The 20,797-nt window shown below is 36.7% G+C and overlaps 3 protein-coding genes across 11 annotated transcripts in view; 1 reads left to right on the top strand and 2 right to left on the bottom strand.

Annotated features, from left to right (window-relative positions):
* LOC123867647 (GTPase-activating protein skywalker) overlaps positions 1-2,428 on the top strand; it is a 116,022-nt gene extending 113,594 nt beyond the window's left edge. For 8 of the 9 annotated variants that reach the window (XM_045909830.1, XM_045909804.1, XM_045909861.1 and 5 more), the window contains one exon: positions 329-2,428. In XM_045909830.1, the coding sequence (XP_045765786.1) occupies positions 329-470 (142 nt within the window). In that variant the 3' untranslated portion in view covers positions 471-2,428. The remainder of the gene's footprint in view (positions 1-328) is intronic. The other variant, XR_006796471.1, reaches the window with a different exon arrangement.
* A 645-nt stretch (positions 2,429-3,073) lies between these two features.
* LOC123867683 lies at positions 3,074-10,001 on the bottom strand. The gene has a single exon (XM_045909867.1). It carries the CDS (start codon positions 9,893-9,895, stop codon positions 8,621-8,623), a length of 1,275 nt encoding a protein of 424 aa, XP_045765823.1. The 5' UTR covers positions 9,896-10,001; the 3' UTR covers positions 3,074-8,620.
* A 2,041-nt stretch (positions 10,002-12,042) lies between these two features.
* LOC123867691 (la protein homolog) lies at positions 12,043-20,530 on the bottom strand. Its single transcript, XM_045909874.1, has 6 exons — positions 20,135-20,530; positions 19,111-19,277; positions 17,956-18,216; positions 17,010-17,153; positions 16,130-16,241; positions 12,043-12,414 (listed from the first exon to the last, which is right to left on the bottom strand). The coding sequence occupies exons 1-6, from the start codon at positions 20,256-20,258 to the stop codon at positions 12,068-12,070; spliced, it is 1,155 nt and encodes a 384-aa protein (XP_045765830.1). The 5' UTR covers positions 20,259-20,530; the 3' UTR covers positions 12,043-12,067.
* Between the last annotated feature and the right edge of the window lie 267 nt (positions 20,531-20,797).

Below are 20,797 nucleotides of genomic sequence, written 5' to 3'. Positions count from 1 at the left end.
TTAATTACCCCTCTGTTTAATCTCCACTCGTCTTCGCTAAATACTCCTGAGATGTTGCTTTTGGACTTTTGATCTCAAGAGATACTTTTAAAGTACATGTACGTTTTGTATTTCCAGGTGAGATTAACTCTCAACTGACTAAATTCTTTTCAGCTTAATAATAATTGTACCTTCATATTTTAAGTATTATTATTATAATAATTATTTTTTTCGTACTCCTGGAAAATGAGTTGCTTTAAAAATTGTGTTGGAAATTTTTCCATTAATCATTAATAAAAATAAAAAAAACATGAATAGTTTTTTACTTTTCAAATGTATATTTTTGCAGAGACGGGCAGGCAATATGGATGGACGAGAACATCCGATTCGGCAAAACTGACCGTTGCTCCACCTTCAACAACCCGCCGCTCTGCCCCAGCGGCGACTTCGAGATACGGGTGCTCGAGGTGTACGGCTTCTCCGGCGCCTAGACATCGATATCGACATATCGATATATCGATACTCGACGCGCGCCCGAAGGACGCCTAGGAGTGTAATCTCGAGTCGCTACCCGCGTGTGCTGTGATGTTCCGCTCCCGATATCGATACTCGACACTTCGCCTCCCACCAGTGAATTCGCTCGAATATGCGCGTATCGAACAAATTAGTCCTTATCTAGTGCAACGATTCTTATATAAAAAAAAGTATTATAATAAATTTAATCCGTGCGAACGGGCGGATTCACTGCCTCCGATACGCTTAGCAAAACTTCACTTAGCTTTCGGAACCGTGCACGCGATATTCGACCGTACGACGTCTAATTAAGAGCCTTAATGGCATGCACCGTTTTGACAAGAAGTGTTGCTAGTGTACATTTTGTACGAGTGTTTGGGCGTTGCGGCAACATCGACCCGCGATTTTCATCCGCGAAAATCGAAATCTTTGTAGTTTATTACAAAGCGTATATAAATTTTATATCTCCTAGATATATGTGCGTGGATTTTAATAGTATTTCGATGTTATGTCGCGGAGGACGTGCGATTTTTTTATTACTTGCCGTCTCAACAGACTGTGTAGATGTATTCCTATATTTATTCTACGTGTGACCCCCGTAGTTAAACGTTAACAGTTAACACGCCTGTCCGTTCAAGACAACGAACTGGGGAAATTAGGTTGTTTCTATTAATATTTAATCTATATAATAGTTGTCTGTGTGTTAAGTACAAATGGATGTGTCGTATAGTATCTTATCTCGGATGAATACGCTTACGTGAAGCAATATTAGTGGGCCTGGTACGGTTTGCTCGAGTCTAGAACATTCCAGTGAAAAGGCATACTACACTCGGCTACGTCAAACATTAAGGTGGCATTCGGATCATGGCGATCGCGAATTGCTCTCCTGATCGCTCCAAGTTAAGCGTGAGAGCTATTGCATTCAACATTTACGGGCGGAACGCACTCAAAAGCGAGATGCGTGATGTGTGAACAACGCGAGTCAACGTTCGGATTTCATTAATTTTTGAAAATTAACTGACATTTTTAACAAACTATAGATATTTGAAATTATTATTAAGTAAAGTTTGCCTTATAGTCAACAGTTATGCAATTTTGTAGTTCCTTACATGGTTTATTTACGCACGAATCACTCAAAATTCGGCTTAAAATAAAGACGTAGAGACGTATAAGAAGATTTTTTTTTTTGAAAGTACATAATGACCTTTCAGGTCATTATGTACTTTCAAAAAAAAAAATACTATATTTATTGTTTTAGGATAATGGCGAGATAAACCGATGTCTGACCTTAAATTTATAATGAATATCGGTCTTGGTTATAGATCTAGAACAACAAATAATGAAATAATGTAATACGTTAATATGGAGAAGCACGTAAGAAGTGTAACTGTCATGCAACAACCTAACAGGCGCAGGCGCAAGCTGCGGTCGCCAAGATCCGAACGCTACCTTAAGGGGAAAGGGTTCAGATGAACGCAAGATAATGGAGACAGTATTCGGTATCGCTAGTGGACTGCATCGCTTTAGGCTTGTCTATGAATGTGTACTCAAACCGTTTTCACTATTGCTCACAAAATGTACCAAAGATGTTTATTGTAGTTTATCTGTGGGGGAATGTTTGGCGATACTCGAGTCTATGCATTTTGGTTGCCGGACGAAGTTGTCTATTGGCACTACGTATTATATTTATAATATAATGCGTAAAAAATGACTTCTTACGTGCCATTTTAACTTTGTGTCAAATATCATGTCAAAAGTACGATTTTAGTCCTTATTTTAAAGGCGAATTGTATATGACAGCTGATCCATAGAGTTAAAATGGCGCTTAAAATTATAATGAATATTGCTTCTTCGAACAATTTCGTCGGGTACTTAGAATGCATGAAAATTTTAACGGCATTTGAAAATTCTGTATTGATTTTTGAGTAGCAGGGTTTGCCTTGCCAAAGTTAATAGAATTCTAGCGTCAAAACAATAATATCTGAGTAAAATGGACCTAAAGGTTCTTGATTTAAAGGTCTGTTTTACTTTGACGATGCGACGCTGGAATTCTACCAGTCTGCGAGACGTAAAACTAATACTAACTCTACCTGTTTGGCAGTGACTGGATTGGTCTAAGCATATCGCAACAGTGATACATATCTTATACTAGGTGTGTCGAATATGACTCAATAAATAAATACATAAACGCGAGGGTATAGTGCGTACATTTTAAGGTTCACTCGCTTTTAATACTCACACCTCACTCTATGAGTTAACGGTAATGACAAAAGTGCGGTTTGCCTTTAAGGTGGAAGCGACGGGCCTTCCGCGAAATTAAAATTTGATTTGGTTTGGTCGTATTAGTTCACAAATTGCGAAAAACCAAATAAATTTGAATTTCGCGGGCAGGCCCGTCTCATGCCCCTTAAAAGTAAGGACTAATGTTGTACCTTTGACATGACAGTTGACACATTGAGCTAAAACGGCGAGAAAGATCTCAAAATGTATGCATTATACGTATAAGTACAGGTAATTATCCATCAAAATCGATTCAGCCAAACATTAGCCTGCAGATTGTCGTCGAAGTTAAATAGAGTTAAATATGAAATTTTATATTCACATAAATATCAATAATTACAAAGTTATGCTCGTACAATATACAATTATATCAACACAAGTTACATTTAAATATTTACTCTGTGACATTGGTTAGGATTGGTTGGATAATTTTCATTTAAACCATTAGTTTACCTGAGAAACCCATGTCAATGGGGACCCCATCAAACCAATAGACACTGCCATTCCACGCGTCAAGTAGTATTATTTTACAAAATTCGAAGGAAGTGTGCCAAAAATAAAAAAAACGGACCATTCAGAACCAATGCAAGGGCTGGAGTGGTAATGTCTATATGTGTGTGTGAGTGGAATATTGCTCTATGACATGAGTACAGTTCGTTTCACTAAAGTTGAAGACACTTTAACGCGAGATGAGCGAAGCGAGCTCGTAATTTTTTCCAAGAGGAGCAAGATTCACAACATCAGACCCCGTTCATAAGGCATTAATACCGCACGTTTTTTGCAAGATTAATCTTACTGATGGTACGTAGTGGTGCGCACAGTTCATACGCTTCAAACTGTGTATAAATGCATACATTTTGAGAACTCACTCGCCATTTTAGGTCAGTGTCAACCGTCATGTCAAAAGTACGGTCGACCTTTAAATTCAGGACTAAAATCGTACTTTTGACTTGACAATTGACACAGAGCAAATAGTGCGTGAGAGTTCTCAAAATGTATGCACTATACTTTTTGTAGTCGGGTCATTCTATGGTAACGGGTGTGATATTGCATCTAAAATTTCAAGTAAAACAGTCCCTGCACACATTTTCAACATTTGTGACGCGTACTGTAACATGCATTTTCATGTACGAAAATTTTAACGTATGAAAATGAACAGTCACACATTTCATTCGTAAATATGTAGTTGACAGTTTTCATATTAAATACGAATGCATATTGAAAGCATATAAGAGGTATGTCTACTGCAAAATGTTACAAAAAATTAATCATCATTAATAATACACCTAACATTCTGTGAAAATATAAAAAAAAATTGTATTATTGAATATTGGAATCACAGAAACAAATGACAATAGTTATATTACATTACATAAATTGTCACTTGCGTTCATTGCGTATAAAGCTTTGTTTTTGTTTTGTTTTGGCTACAACTTTGTAAATAGTTATTGTTAGAGGTCTCTACACATTCTACTTGTTTTTTTAAGACTTACGTGAGTAGAAATCGTTTAAATCTTACAATAAGTTGTTTATTTTTCGTCTATTTTATGTGTATTATAATTTATAATAGATTATTATTATTTTATGTGTAGAGACCGTTGATTCGTAGCTGAAAACAGAAACACTGAGTTGGGGTAACTTTGACATTTTACACTAAAATCGAATTTTATTGTTTTTTTTTTCTGAAATGCATTAACAAAAACCTTTTATCCGCATCATATAATTTTAAAACAAGGTAATGTACATACATTTTGAGATCTCACTCGCCATTTTAGCTCTATTTGTCAACTGTCAACAATTTTAGTTCTTAATTTAAAGGTGAACTGTACTTTTGACATGACAGTTGACACGTAGGACTAAAAAAAAAGATTCCGACGAATTGAGAACCTCCTCCTTTTTTCGACGTCGGTTAAAGATGGCGAGTGAGATCTTAAAATGTACGCACAAAAAAGCGTTTTTGTGAATGCATCCCAAAAAAAAGCAATCTGATCTATCCCAAAGTTATCCCGATCGGGTGTATTCATCACGGTACTACATGCGACATAATATGTTATGAAGACCTAAGACTTGTTTTTAAATTCAGATTATTTATATAATTTATTAAGTAGGTAAAGGAAAGTAAGACAGGTTACACGTTCGGTTTGGCATCGCTGCAATCCTTGATTTTCTTCAGAATGGCTTCCCCACCCCTGCAATGGTTTTAAACATCAAGAGTAAAATGAACCCAAGTATAGTGCAAAAAATTTTAAAACATGACTCGCCATTTTTACTCTGTGTCAACTGTCATGTCAAAAGTACGATTTTAGTCCTTAATCCGAGGGTAAACAGTTCTTTTAACATGACAGTTGACACATAGAGAAAATATGGCGACTCGTCAAAATTTATGCAATTATATCTTAGTTTTTTAATTCCTAAAATTCGCTAGGACTAACTGTTGTATATAGAAGTATTTGACACTGAATTAGGTTTTAGAAAATTTTGATACTTATGGTTGGACTGATCTGGAATAAACATCTTATGTTTATCAGTCTCTTATTAATCTGTCATTAAGAGGGCTACACCACAGTTTGATAGCTACAGTGTGATAATCTGATTGGCTGACACTTGCTATTGGCTAAAATGTATAGTTGCAGCAATAATACGCCTAATTTAACCAATCACAACAATTTTGCTATTGTAGCAGTGATTATCACAGCTTTTTTTTAAATATCTTTTTATTTCATGCCAAGGGGGTAGTTTCGTGGTGATTAAAATCACGGACTTAACTGATGCCAAACTGAGCCTACCCTCAGTGTAACATTTATGGTGTATATTATTGATTTGCCCGTGTGGACAGTGGTCCGGTATGGTCACATGTTACGTTTTAGGGAAACTATAATATATTTTATATATTCGCTCAGTTGTTTGAGTACCACTGGCGACACATGCACCTTTGCGGGCAAAAGTATTGATTTTTGATTTGAAAAAAGAGCTATTAGATCATCTCAAGCCTACTAGAGCCTATTATGACAATAATCTGTGTTTCTTACATAATATATAAAAAGAATTGAGGGTAGATCGATAGTTATTTTATTCTTTCAGCGCCAAGTCAGTTGCACACCCAAGTTATTTTTGTAAATAGCCTGGAATTTAATAATAATTATGCATTTTTAAGCCAAACAACAATTAATAAAATTGAGGGTAGATCAAAAATAAAATACTTAACGGCAACTGATAACTAAAATAATAAGGTATCGTTTTCTGTCAAAAATCAATACGTTGGACCATTATTGCTTGAAATTAATTAAAAAGGTACCTGTGTTGCCAGTCGCAATGCTTGCGTAGCAGACCGCAGACGGCGCTAGCATTGTTGCTGTGCCCTTATTCGCTATGATATTCAGATCGTAAACCGCTTATTTGTGGCGTTTTTGATAGTTCATGTATAAAGGTGTCTTTGACGCCAAAAAGTACGACACCCACAAAATAGTTAACTCACAAAAGAGAGAAGACCCGATCAATACAAGGAATATGTGTATGCGCACTCACATATTGACCCATGGGACAGTGAAGTCAGTGCAAGAGTGAGCGTCGTCTGAAGGCTGAAGCGGAGACGTGTTTTCGACCAATCAGGTTATTGAAAGATATCAACTACGCTCAATAACTCCGTCTCAGAAAGTCAAAATACGATTCATAAATCTCAGCATAAGGTAGCGTTTCCACTGAATATGGTTAGATGAAGTGATAATATTACTAAGTCATCTTTTTATAATATCACACGTCTCCGCTTCGCTTCAGTGGAAACGCGCGCTGAATTCTGAAAGTGAGTTAACCGTCGCATGCGTCTGTATGAGTGAATCTGTTTCAGCACTGTGTATTGAAAGGACTCTCTGTTTCATCTCTATTTCGTGGCTATCCTGTTGCGGGTAGTTGCGGTTTCAATATCACCGCGAGCCAGGGCACCGTTAGCAGTTAATCGTTGATCAGTGTAAAGTCTAGTCTTTATCCTGTTTTTATTCTTTATCGGATATAATATCTAAATATTTACGAATTGATATTTAAATGTGCGATTTTCGCTCCGTCTCGGAGCGCATAGGCTCGTGGTTAGATAGTGTTTAAGTACATTTAATGTAAAAATATGTATGGTAATGTGTTGCACAAATGTTTATATGTTTTTTATCTGTACTAGATACTGTTATATGGAATTGGGCGTTATTTAATACGATATCGAATTCTAAACTTCGTGTGAAATGTGCGTACTTTATTCAAATGTTTAGATTTCAAATATCAGCCTAGAATTAGGCTCCGTATCCATCTAAGCGAAGCGGAGTGGAGATATGTTCAATAGGACCAATCAGATTATTGAGATCAATCAATAATCTGATTAGTCTGTTAAACTCATCTCCGCCTATATCTGGTTTGTTGGTTATCAAGCCTTAAACTTTGACAGCTGTAGTGTAAGGGTACATGCTTGTAGTGTAAAGGTACCAGAAGCCTGCTTCTTTATGCAAGCACCCTATGATTTAGGTGATAATAATCACAACCTTCGTACTAGCCCAGCTGGACTCGATCTACACAAAGCAGGTCTAGCACAGGAATGAATAAAATGTAAACTTTTGTGCAGCAACTTACAAAATGTCTGTTCTCCCTTTCAGTATTTGTGGTGTAAGTTTTTTTTATGTGAGGATCATATGCGACGCGAGTATAAGTTGTGAGGCGCATATGCAGCATATGCTTGAGTGCATGCTGGGATGCTTGTTCTGTTAATGTACTGTTACATTCGAATAGTTTACGCCAGCCGCTCGGGCGACGGTGTACAACTCGTTTAAATAATGTAATGTAAATGTTGCTTTATTATGTCTAAAAAAAAATATATAATCCCATATACATATTGTAATTTTATTTATTCTCCTTTATCATATTATTATTTATTATTAAAAAATGGTTATTAGTAACAAAATAGAGAGTACATTGGTAAGTAATAATTCATACAGTGGTCAATTTTAATTTTGCAATCACTTGCATAACACAACACATTATTAAGCTAATTAAGCTATGGTATAAAACCACTGGATTCTGGTGGCGCAAGACCGTGGCATGTGGGAATCCTTACAAGAGACCTATGTCCACCAAAGCAGTCTCAGTTGATTAAGATGATTGAAAAATGATTCACTGAGGCGGCTAGTGAATTAGAGTGCAGGTTGAGGGATGGTGATAGTTGACTAAAAAATCAACAATTTAAATAGGTATTGCTGTCATTCACCCATCCATCAGCTTGTATGCGTCTACTGCTGGATATGACCTTTTGGAAAGAGCACCACTACACCAACACCTTCCCTCAGTCTTCTTCATTCAATTTCACCTATTTAAGGTTGTCATTCCAGTGGATTGGAGGTTGTCCCACAATACGCTGACTGGTAAGCAGTCTCAACTCCAAGAGTCCAGAACACGTCTGCCCTGTCATAATAATAGTCATTTTTACACCCATTTCAAATATAAAATAAAATACAAGTGTATCAAATAGTTAAAGACAATGGAATATAATAAAATAAGACGATCACAGAATTCAAAATAATCATGGAGGTGGAAAAGGACCTTGAGTTTGTCGCCATACATGACTACTGATGCATCAGTATGCGTTATTATTAGGAGTAAGTAAATTATTTCTGTGAATAGCTAAAAATTGGTGACATGCTGTTCCAGTACAAGAGATCAGTGAATGCCGTTTAAAACATATTTAGTGTCTGATTAGTATATTATGCAAGTGCCAAAATAGTAATAAATAGGATTGTGATTGAGAGCATTACTATTCATTTATGATAAAAAAATACAACTAACTTTACAATTACTTCTAATAACAATACTTTGAAAATCAACAATTTTCAGTTTCCTTCAATCTAGTCCTATAATTTGCTGCCCTATTACACACTGCTTTCACCAACGACTTATCATTGACCAAACTTAGAATATCCTCATAGTTTGAGTCAATCAAGTCTAACGCCTTTACCAAGTTGTCATCAGAACAGCTCTCCAAATAGCTAAATATAAGTATGCTCAATGATGTTTTCATTTTCTTGGAAAAGTCCTGAAGTTCTTCCTTGTCCTCATTTTCAAAGCTTGATCCTCCATTTTTGTCAAATGTAGTGATCGAACTTAAAGTTTTCCACATACTGTAGCTTTGCAGGCAGTACTGTTCATAATCACACAGCTCACCAATCTGTAGAACTCTTACTATTGTTTTAGTGGAATCTATAATATCTACTAAATCCAAATCAATTTCCTTCTGAATAACAAATTTATTTTCATAATATGAAAAAACTATAGATATGATTTTCCCAACTTCTGGTTTGTTATCACTGAATACATCATAAGATTTATCAAACCCTACTAAATTCAGTGTGATTTGTAAACTTATTATTAAAACTCGTTCCAATTCATCTCTCTCGCAACAATCTTTCTGTTTCACAGTTAACTCTGTGAAAGCTGATGCTAAGGCTACTATAGCTTCTGAAGAGACGAAATGTCCGAAAAATTTAGTTCTATGCTTGCCAGTGTTACAGTATGAGCATATTGTGTTAAAGTTTTCCAAACCTGTGACCAACAGTTCTTTGTTGGAAGAGTTTTTCAATATGAAGTATAGAGCGTTTGAATATCCCACATTAATAAACATATCGACCCAAATTGATATGTTGTCGTCGGCTAGAAATAAACTGGAGTTTATTAGCCGCAGTAATTGTATAATGGTTAAGCTGTCTTCAGACTTCGCGTATTCTAGTAACATGGTAAGGAAACTGTCCATTTTAAGCAGAGATTCCGCTGCTTCTTTCTGGCAGCACATATTGCCTATAAGACCAATGAGAATTTCCACAAGCCGAGGCGATTCAACCAACGGCCAGGCGAAACTGAACAAGTTTAAAACATCGTGTTTTTGTAAGAATAATACTACATCTCTCTCGGCTGTCATATCCCAGAGAGTGCAGAGGTCCTCCTCGAAAGCCTTTTCTTGAATTTCATCTTTTAAGGTGTCCAAGTTAGCAAATTTTAGTAACAACTTTAGAACAAATCGTTCGCTGTACGCCGTGTCTCCTATGACATCACCAGTCACTGTATCTTCTTTATTTTCACAGTTTTCTAATTCTGGTTTCATCTTTTAAATCAGGACGCTTTTATTTTATAAAACGATATAAAAACTAATTAAGTTTGCTAAATTAAAATGTTTACAATCGGTGTTTACAATTTACGTTTTTCATTCATTGACAATTTTTGACAATGACAAATCATTTGACTTTCACAGATGATCTACAAAGTTTATGCCAGACACAGAGTACTTTAATGCCAGGTGCCCCAAACAGTAAGATCCCGGCGTTTTCTAGAATATAGAATTCTTATATCTAGTCGGAGCAGTGTGCCTAGTGGGAGATTTTTAACCTATTCGATCGCGTAAAAGTTAACTGCGTTTTGTATGGAATTGAAACAGCGCCATCTAGTGACAAGAAGATGGCGCTGTTTCAATTCCATACAAAACGCAGTTAACTTTTACGAGATCGAATAGATTAAAAATCTCCCACTAGGCACACTGAATACTTATACTCTTAGCGGAGGTTAATCTACTGTGCCTTCCAAGACCAAGTTTACCAATAAAAATAAAAACCAGCCAAGTGCGAGTCAGTCCCGCGCACCGAGGGTACCGTTTTCGGGTTCCAACATTTTGCACGATAAATCAAAAGTTATTACGTTTAAAAATAAATAAAAATTTGTTTTAGAATGTACAGGTAAAACCCTTTCATATGATACCCCACTTGGTATCTTACTTCGAAAATACTATTATATTTTGTTCATAAACACATTTTATTTCTTGTGATGTACCTAACCATAAATTCACGGTTTTCGGATTTTCACCTACTTCTAACTATCTACCGGACTTCGTCTGTGATGGCGTTTGCTGGCGCGCGTGCTGTGCTTGTTTGGAGTGTTTTTTTTTTTTGTTAAGAGTGGATGGTTTTTGTGTAAGTTGGTGTTTTTTGGTGGTGGAACTGACTGGGAAGCGCTCTAAAGGGGCGCCGCGCGTATGTCGGCGGGCGCCGGCGAAGACGGAGTCCATACTTGTATAGATTCAATAACTTGAAAATAACTACAAACTTGACATTGGCTAATCAGAGTAAAGCCAGATTTAAAGGAAAAAAAAACTATCTACCTGCCTTTTATGATTTTTTGATTTTTTGATCGACAGACGGAACGACAACAAAGTGATCCTATAACGATTCCGTTTTTCCTTTTGAGGTACGGAACCTATAATAATAATTAATAATTATTAATTATGATATCCATTCACTCTAGCTCAGTACGAACTTGGCATGAACTTGGGAGTGAACATTTGATAGCACCTACAAAGGATTGCCAGATGGCAATATTTTACGGGTACCCCGTAACCGTTTTTCATGCTACGTACAAAAACCCGTAATTACGAAAGTAAAAACAGAATCAAATAAAAGAAACAGCGTAAAATAAAATTTTTAATTATGTACGTCTTACAATTAAGTATACCAAAAGCAACAATATTTAGCTTACTAATTTTAATAACATACAATTAAATTATTCTTCTTAAAACCTTGCGGTACCAAAGTGCATTATCAACATTCAACGAGTTAGGAAGATCCGCTTACATCGTTAACTTGAAAAGACTAAGTCCATATTAAGTTATAAATGCTTTATAGCTGACATCGTTCGCAGACCTACGATTAACAATAACTAGAGCTATGAATGACAATCCTAAAGACCCATATATCTTATACCATGACAGCTTTTTTGGGACAACATACAGCAATACAATTAAACACTCACTCTTCATCAATCACATATTGAGAATTTTCTAAGATTATGAAACCTTAGAATATTTCGTTGCTTCAAGCTCATAGTATTGGTATCGCTCAAGGTTGTCAAAAGGTATATTAGTTGTGGTATATTTTTAACAAACTCCGCCTAAGCGGTACTCCGCGGTAAGTAGTGCATGTTGGCATTTTTGAAATTGATGGATTTTGAAATGGGGTTTTTTTTTAGATGTTATTCATAATCTAAGGCAATGTAACTGTCATACAATGAAGTCTTTTTTGGGCTCATAACGCATACCAACACGGCAATAAAATATCAAACACTCACGCTCTTTCAAGGACAATTAGTTACTTCACTGTTGATCGCAATTAATTATTTCAAAGCCATATTGGCACTGCGGCTGAACCGTCGATTTATTGGTGTTTTTATATTTATTTTTAAATTTTTAATTAAGTTAATAGAAAAACCTTTTTTCTTAGTTAAAAATACACTAACTATCTTCAGCCTTAACTTTAGTTGGAGGGCCGTCATCGGACTGATCTTGCTTTCTCTTTCTACCCTGCTTGCCTTTAAAGTTCCTCCCTTTATTGTTCCCTTTATTATTCTGTTTGAATTGTTTCTGGTTTTTACGCCGTTTCGACATTTCTTCAACAGTTTTTTCTAGGTATGCAGTTTCTTCTTCGCCCTCCAAAATTCTGAAGACCACTTCGGATTCTCCAATTTTGATTTTGCCGTCGACTATTTTTTCTGCTAGTTCCTTCGCTGTGTTCTCTTTCGTCAAACGGATCCAGCCTTCCGATTCGCCTACTTTGAAGTCTATGAAAGCGATGTCAGCTCCTGGAGGAAAAAAAATCTTTTACAAAAATATTTAGCTAAGAAAATGTGATACGACGTAACTTGTCTTGGGTTCTTTTTCTGCACTTAGCGCCAGTTAAAGTAGGCTTGCACCATTGCACAAGTGGGGATCGGCAGACTTACACTATACTAAGAACATTATGGTGAACTCCTAGGCATGGAGGTTTCTTCACGATTTTTTCCATTACTGTTAAATCAAGTGATATTTAATTCCTTAAAATGACCACAACTCCAAAAAGTTTGAAGTATGTGCCCAGGTTTGTACCCTGACCTCCTAAATAAGAGGCGAAATTGAATCAAAACTCTGACTCTCTGACTAGAGGCCCACTATCAACACAGTAGTATGAAGGCATGCGCTTGACTGCAATCACACCAAATAGTAGGTGATGATCAGTGACGGATTAAGCCTTAATCAAATTAAGCAATTGCCTAGGGCATCACGTCTGAGGGGGCACCAGAAGAAGCACAAAAAAATCCGTCCTTAGGGCATCACGTCTCACTCTCACGTCACCAAAAACCACACCAAAAAACTTTATTTGGTGTGGTTTTTGGTGACGTGAGAGTAGAATCTTTTCTAGGACTAATTTGAAAATTCGCGCGTTTTAAGTTGACATAGAGTCCGATCTAGAATCACAATGACTTTCTAAGCATGGACACATCGTGGCATACAACACAAGAGGCCAAACATGGCACACGTTTCTAAATTCACCCTATGTAGCTTCAACTGCTCCATTTATACATTCCCGCTAACATTCAAGTCCTGTAAACTAACCTCAGTGATTAAGCCGCAATGTAAATCGATTATTGCACTCGAAGCTGAATAAGGTGATTTTAGAAGCAAACTTGAACAAAAAATGGAATGGAGTAGTGTAGCACTATTAATTTTTGTTATTTCTTTGAGAGATTTTTCGTTTTTGTAAATATGAAACTATTATACTATATCTATACTATATACTATTCTGCTCGTGCTGATTCACTGACTGACTGACTGACTCATTTGATCACCTCTTCTGTAAAATTTTGTATGTTTTTTTTTTTACCGATGGTTTCGTATAGAGGACAAAAAATGATTCGGAGGAAAAATATGGATAGAGCTGATGATTGAGGATTTCGGTGAGGAGCACGGCCAGGGTATTGAAGATAGGTGGGGGGTGCTCGAACAAATGTCACTCAGAACTTCATCCAATTGACAGGGAGCTGAAAAATAAAACCAAAATGGCGGATTCAAGATGGGCCTTGAATCAAGATGGCCAAAGGCCTCCCACCAGCCAACCTAAACCAATTAAGAAAATCTCAATCGGCCCAGCCGGGAATCGAACCCGGGACCCTCGTCATACAAATCCACCGCGTTACCACTGCGCACTGGAGGTCGTCAAAAGATCTATCTATACATATAATAAAATTGTAGAAAAGTGGTGTCTGTACAATGGAAATATATAAAAAAAGTAGCAGGGGTTGTTATTATTAACAACCCCTGCTACTTTTTTTTTATCGATGCTGAACCCGAAATTGTAATGAATTTTTTTTTGTCTGTTTGTCTGTGTGTTTGTGCACGCTAATATCAGAAACGGCTTATTCGATTTAGATACGATTGTCACTAATATATTGTAGTAAGATTCACTTAACATTTAGTGTTTATTTTATGTCAATCGGTTCATAAATAAAAAAGTTATGTCAATTAAAAGAATCACGGCGAACATTTTCAACGTACAGATACACGCCTCACGCCTGAGCGTCTGTGGCTATATAAAGCGCGCTGAGAGCTATTCCACGCGAACGAAGTCGCGGGCACAGCTAGTAATAAAATAAATGTGATACAATAATGGCCAATAGATTTTACATTGAACAAAAAAAAGCTACTCCACAGTTTTGTTTTTCCGACATTCGTGACGCGCCCTTCCATCTGTCTCTTTCCGATGTGCGTGAGAGAAAGGAATGGGAACATTGTAAATAATTTTAGATATTTCTAGTGTTTTCAATGGTTTTACTAAAAATTTTACACTTTTTCGCATGTTATCTTACGTAAATAAAATAAACTTACCGGTGGTAAGTCACACCATCTCTTTTCTGCGTCGCTAACGTATTATTTTGGCACTTTTTGATCGCGCATTTAGGCGTCTTGACAGCTTTGCAGTCAACATGCGACTAATGAAGAAAGTGTGCTTACACCGAGTATAAGCACACTTACTTGGTCCCTTGTTATGCGCGCCAGTGCGATGTCCTTGCTTAGAAAGTCATTGTAGAATCATAACCCCACTCCGGCTTGCCCATTTGCTGCCCGACAGTTCAAATGTTTTTTTTTTTTTACAAATACAAATAATTTATTTCCACAAAAGATTAATAATGTCCCCGAAAGCCGCAAGGCGCATTTCAATAAATAAATAAATAATTATGCTTTGGTTTTTATTGTTGTCGCACCTACTCCACTTCTAAAGTACGTTACATTAGCCCAGTAATTTGGTCGTCAAAAAGGGGCTTATCTGGAAAGTTTTCAGAAGGTTACCACCAATTTGCAATTGGTGGTTTTATAGATTTCGATGTGCTCTTTCCGAATTTTTATTTTGCCACCTCGTACCTTTGCCGCTCGCGCCGCCATCTTGGAAAAATGGCGGCCAATAGAAATACACATTTTATGAAAATTTCAACTCTCTATCTATTACGGTTCATGAGATACAGCGCGCTGACAGACAGACGGACGGACGGACAAGCAAACGGATGACAGCGGAGGCTTAGTAATAAGGTCCCGTTGGCATCTTTTGGGTTTAAAACCCAAAAAAAAGGCTCATATGCACGTGAGATCGAAACTGCGATGCAGTATATTTACTCTTATCTCGAACAGAATTCTGAAGAGTGTTAGTATTCTCTGGACGAACTGATGGCTTAAATTGAAGGTGACTACCGTCTCCTGGAGATACCATAAAAAAAAATAACGCCACTCACTCTACTACATGGTGGTGTGGAAATGAGTTATTTAGCCAAAACGAGTGTTGGAGTGGGCTTTGTGGCGCTCGTACGCTGAAACTATTGAGTCTACAAAAAAAGGTGACTACAAAAATTGTAGGAAATTGTCTCTAGTTTAATTGTTACATAGCCATTTTTATCGTAAAATGAGTGGGAAAGAAGTTATCGTGAAAAAACTGTTTTTGGGGCCATTTTTCCAAGATGGCGGCGCGAGCGGCAAAGGTACGAGGTGGCAAAATAAAAATTCGGAAAGAGCACATCGAAATTTATACAACCACCAATTTGCATAACCTTCTAAAAACTTTCCATCTCATATTACCAAATTACTGGACTACATCTCATCATCTTACTTTATAAAAAACTTATGTTTTTAGGTGGTAAAGCTTTAATTAAAGACCGATTCTAGTTGACATACGGATAGGGGGGCCCCACAGGCATGGATTGCTTAGGGCACCAAGCAGTCTTAATCCGTCACTGGTGATGATGCATCTAAAGCTTCTCTTGAAAAATTTCAATATTGTTTTTAAGTTACATTATGATTACCACTAAAACTTGATCACACAAACTGATTCAACAAAATATGCTCTCGCCAACTCCAGTCTTGTGCCACACCTAGTGTTTTTATGTCCCTACACTCTTGTATGTCCAGCCTATGACACCTATGTCCAGCAGTGGATGTCTATTCATTGATAATATTTAATAAGATAACATTGATAATGAAGAGATAAATACAAACCCAAAGGTGTGAGAGCTTCTCGGACATCTTCCCGAGTCATCTTGTCGTGGCCCTGGCTGAAGTGCAGCACCGTGCCCGTTGGCAACTTGAAGTCATCCTTTTTTTCCTTTGTCTGGAAATTATATAACAGACAAAATAGGTGAATAATTAGGTGTTCAGCGAACACCTAATTCAAATGACTAGACCCTGTTATCTCATCGCATTAACGGCTGGCATAGTTCGCGCTAGTCAAGTAGTAGTCCCCAAACTGTGAGCAGCATTTTTTAGGTGTCAGCGGGGCGTTACGTACGGGCGAGCAGAGCACACCAGCCCGCGCGGCTCATGCTCGCCAGCTGCATTAGTGTGAGTGCTACATCAATATACAGTACACGGGAGCGCGTGGAACAATATCAGCGCGAGCTCGCACTCGCATCGTAAGTTAGAGACGACTATATAATTGCCGGTAATTGCCAACAAGATCTAGCTATCTAGGAATTTCTAGTGGTAGCAATAAAAATATTTTAATAAAACTCAGTGCTGCTCATTTTTGATACCTGCTAATAATAATAATAAGCGCCCCTTTGACGGCACTCTCTTCTGAGAGAGTTTACGGGAAAGAGAGAGATAAGTTACGCGATAGAGAGGAAGAGATAAGACTAATGCGATGGAAAGAGGCATTTATTGAGCGAGGCTAAAAGCAATGCAAGCCGAATTGCACTTGTTTCGTAACAAGAGCCGCTATTTAATTTAAACGTCTTTGCATAAAGATCCTTCAGTATTTGGAGCTATTAAATAATATCAAGGACTACCTCCAATTAACACCTGCTTGTAAACAATACTATTAAGTAGTCTTTGGAGTTAGTCTTGGTTGATGTGTGAATGCACAATAAATAAAATTTACCTCCTTGTCCTTGTGTTTCTTATCCTTCTTGTCTTTCTTAGCAGCGTACTCCTCTTGCTTCCGTTGCATATAATTGTCCTGCCATAGAGTCAGTAGCTCAGAGTCGTTGAATTTCAAATCTTTTGTACCTAAAAACTTTTCCGCCTGGAAAAAGACACATTTTTTCAGTCTAAAATACTAAAGCTTTCATAAAGCTCTGTTGAAACAGTTCAATCCTGTGTGGAATATGTGAAGGCACAATTGGGTACTTAAAATATGACCAAGAAAATTCATAAAATAAAGAAAAATACTGTAAAACCCATTCCATGAACCCATCCAATATTATCACAAATAAATCAGTGCAATAGCCATGATAGCCTAGTTACTAGTGGTAAAGATATCCACCTCCTATTCAAAAGGTTGGGGGTTCAATCCTGGGCATGCACCTATAACTTTTCAGAGTTGTTGTTTTTAACAACTAAATATCACTTTCTTAAATGGTGAAGGAAAACATTGTAAGGAAATTTGCATGCCTGAGAGTTTCCATAATGTTCAAGTGTGAGAAGCCCGCCATTCCAAACTTGATCAGCGTGGAAGTGGAAGCGTGGAGCGTTGAAGTGTCAAGTGTGTGAGAAGGGTCTCCACATTCTGATGAACCAGTACTCAGTAGTGAACCGACGATTGCTCGATCATGATCATGATGATGAATCAGCCTATCAAGTGGCTATTGCACATTCATGGATTTGAATACAGAATGATAAAGAGTAATCGTAATAGTAGAGCCTCGATAGCTCAACGGTTGAGGAGCAGACTGAATTCCGAAAGGTCGGCGGTTCAAATCCCACCCGTTGCACTATTGTCGTACCCACTCCTGGCACAAGCTTTACGCTTAATTGGAGAGGAAAGGGGAGTATTAGTCATGATTAGCATGGCTAGTATTCTTTATTTAAAAAAAAAAAAAACTTACCTGTTCTTTAGTTTTAAACGTAGCAAAAACAGATCCTTTAAAAAGTCGCTTCTTAGTCTGTCTGTCTTGATACCGCCTCATGATAACATTCTCTACTTCCTCAAACTGTTTGAAGAACTTGAGAATGTCGTCCAGGTTCGTGTCTTTGGGGAAACCTTTGGCGTATACTGTCCGAGCCGTGAGTTCTTTACGTCTTTCCTCATTCATTTCTGGTATTGGCATCTCAGGGTTTCTTCGTACTTTCTTGTTGTCATCTGAAACCTGAAAAGTTAATTGTTGTTATTAATTTACAACTTTTTTAAGCTTGGTATATTACAATCTACGTTTAAATATTTAAAATATGATCAATAATAATAAATAATAAATAATGTTCTTTATTTCAGGCAAAAATGTACCCATATTATTACAAAATTCAATGAAAACTTTTCTGAATTTATTTTAACAAAATCAATAAATCAGTCAATTGATCAATTACTTGAATCTATTGACTTTTAAAAATCCAGTGAGATCTTTGATATTTTACAGGGCCAAAAGTAGCCTATGTCCTCCCTAAGATACAAGTTATCTCTGTGCAAAATTGTGTAGATGACAGTGAAAAGCTAGCAGATAGACAGACACTAACTCTCGCAATCTTAATTTCAAATCTTTGAAAAGAGCAACCGCTGGTTCTTCTCAGTAGGAAAGGCATTCTGAACTAGTGGTAGATGCTAATGACAATTCAAAAGTACTTGTAAAAGTGAATAAAAATATTTTGAATTTTGAAAAATATTAGTTACTAGCGACCCGCCCCGGCTTCGCACGGGTGGACACTACCACGAAAAATCCTATCTATTTTCCAGGATAAAATATAGCCTATACGGATTCGGAAGAATCCCTCTAAGTAATGGTAAAAGAAATTTTGAAATCGGTCCAGTAGTTTTTGAGCCTATTCAATACAAACATACAAAAATACAAAAATACAAAGGTTTCCTCTTTATAATATTAGTATAGATAGTATAGATTAGTATGCATTCTTTCTTATATACTTAACCATACCATAACTATTACCATAATTATAATTTTATGCTTAAGATTTTTAAGTATCAAGTATAAGCTCAAAGATAAATCATTTGTTCATTAGACATGTTACAGTTACATAGAATGAGTGACACAAACCTCAAGAAGTCCAGAAGTTGACTTATTAATAGTGCTGGCAATAACATCAGTGTCCATGGTCAGTTTGGCGAGCCGGTTAAACCTGGTGAGCACCTCCAGCGGCACCCATCCATCATCCAGCTTCACCTGTTCACGCAGGAACTTATCTCGTGGCAGGTTGAGATCACCTGTAATTGATTGAAATTTATTGATTTTTATTGAATGTACTTGTAACAATATTTTTTTAGAAAGCGGTGATGGCCAGTAGTTATGGACCTTCTACTCTGAAGGTCTGAGGCATGACCTTTAACTTTTCGGAATTGTGTGTTTTTAAGCAAAAGGTCTTGTAGTAAGGGTCGCGTTTACAGTGTGAAGTTAATAAATTAATTAGGATGTCAAAAATTTCAAAAAATCTTTTTTTTTTTTAAATAATGGATTCTAGCATCATAAACTACCGCTATACAAAACATAACATTATTTTTATTCCTACAGTCCAAGACCCTATTAAGTAAGTAGCTTGTTTTAATTGTAAAGGAAACCATTGTGAGGAACCCGCCGATCTGAGAGTTCACCATAATATTCCCAAAGTTGTTTGAAGTGTGCTGAAGTGGTAGACTTTTATGGCAAACCCCTTCTCATTCTGAGAGGATACCTGTATTCAATAGTGAGCTGGTAATGAGTAGATGATGAAACATATTTTATATGGGTCTCCTACAGTAATACCTACTAAATCACAAATTCCAAAGCTGTAGACTGCTGAATAGCCCACTAAGCCCTATACTGGACCAGAATGGTTGGAATGGCCAATGTGCTCATTCATTCACACAATGCATTATAAATTTTTTATTCAGTCGTCTATTAGAGCCTTTAGGTTAGGTTCCAATAAAACAGAAAATTTATCTGTAGACTAATAGCCTACAGCCGAAGTACCTAATACAGTGAAAATACGAAAGAGTCGAAACAAATTGAAACATGGGTGTATTTTGTAAGTCCATGCTGCATGTTTATCGATTTGATAAAAGCACGTAGTAAGTATAAAACTTACCGAAGTAATACTCCACTTGGCGTATGATGCCACTCTCCAAATCAGTTAATTCCTCAGTATCATCCTCTTTATCTTTATTTTCCTGTCCATTAGTTTCAGTTACCACTTCTTTTTCTTCAGTCATTATAGAAATATTTTATTTTACAGGCGATAATCCCGATACAATGTGGCGCAATTGATTTGTTACTCACGCTGTGCTTATCCGCGCCAAAAACACTTTTATGACATAGTGCGATACTGAGATATATAGTTTAAAGAGAACAACGCACAGGAACAACGTAATTTATAATTATAACGATTCAAAATTCGCTCTATACACAACACGTGTTTCACAAATTTTAAAATCCGCATGAAAGTGCCGGCATTTTGATTTTGACCCATAGACAAGAGTGAACGTAGTGATTACTGATTTACTCTTTGAAATGAAGAGATTGAGAATGAAAATCATAGAGGAAAATAAATGCATAATAAATGATAGATTATTAAAAACCTATCAAAAATACGGTATAAAATACTTTAAAGTATAGCTCGCAGGTATGATATAATTTGATGAATTTGATCTCTATTAGTGTCAAGTAAACTACATAACTCCCTTAGGCGCAGTCGTATGGTGGTCATCCTTTTTATTCTTGTGGTCGTGTGGATTCATAAAATAGGCTTGCC

The sequence above is a fragment of the Maniola jurtina genome, chromosome 1 (genome assembly GCF_905333055.1).
Source record: "Maniola jurtina chromosome 1, ilManJurt1.1, whole genome shotgun sequence".
Lineage (NCBI taxonomy): Eukaryota > Metazoa > Arthropoda > Insecta > Lepidoptera > Nymphalidae > Maniola > Maniola jurtina.
The sequence above is the reverse complement of the archived record's forward strand: the minus strand, read 5'-3'. Positions and strand labels throughout refer to the sequence as shown.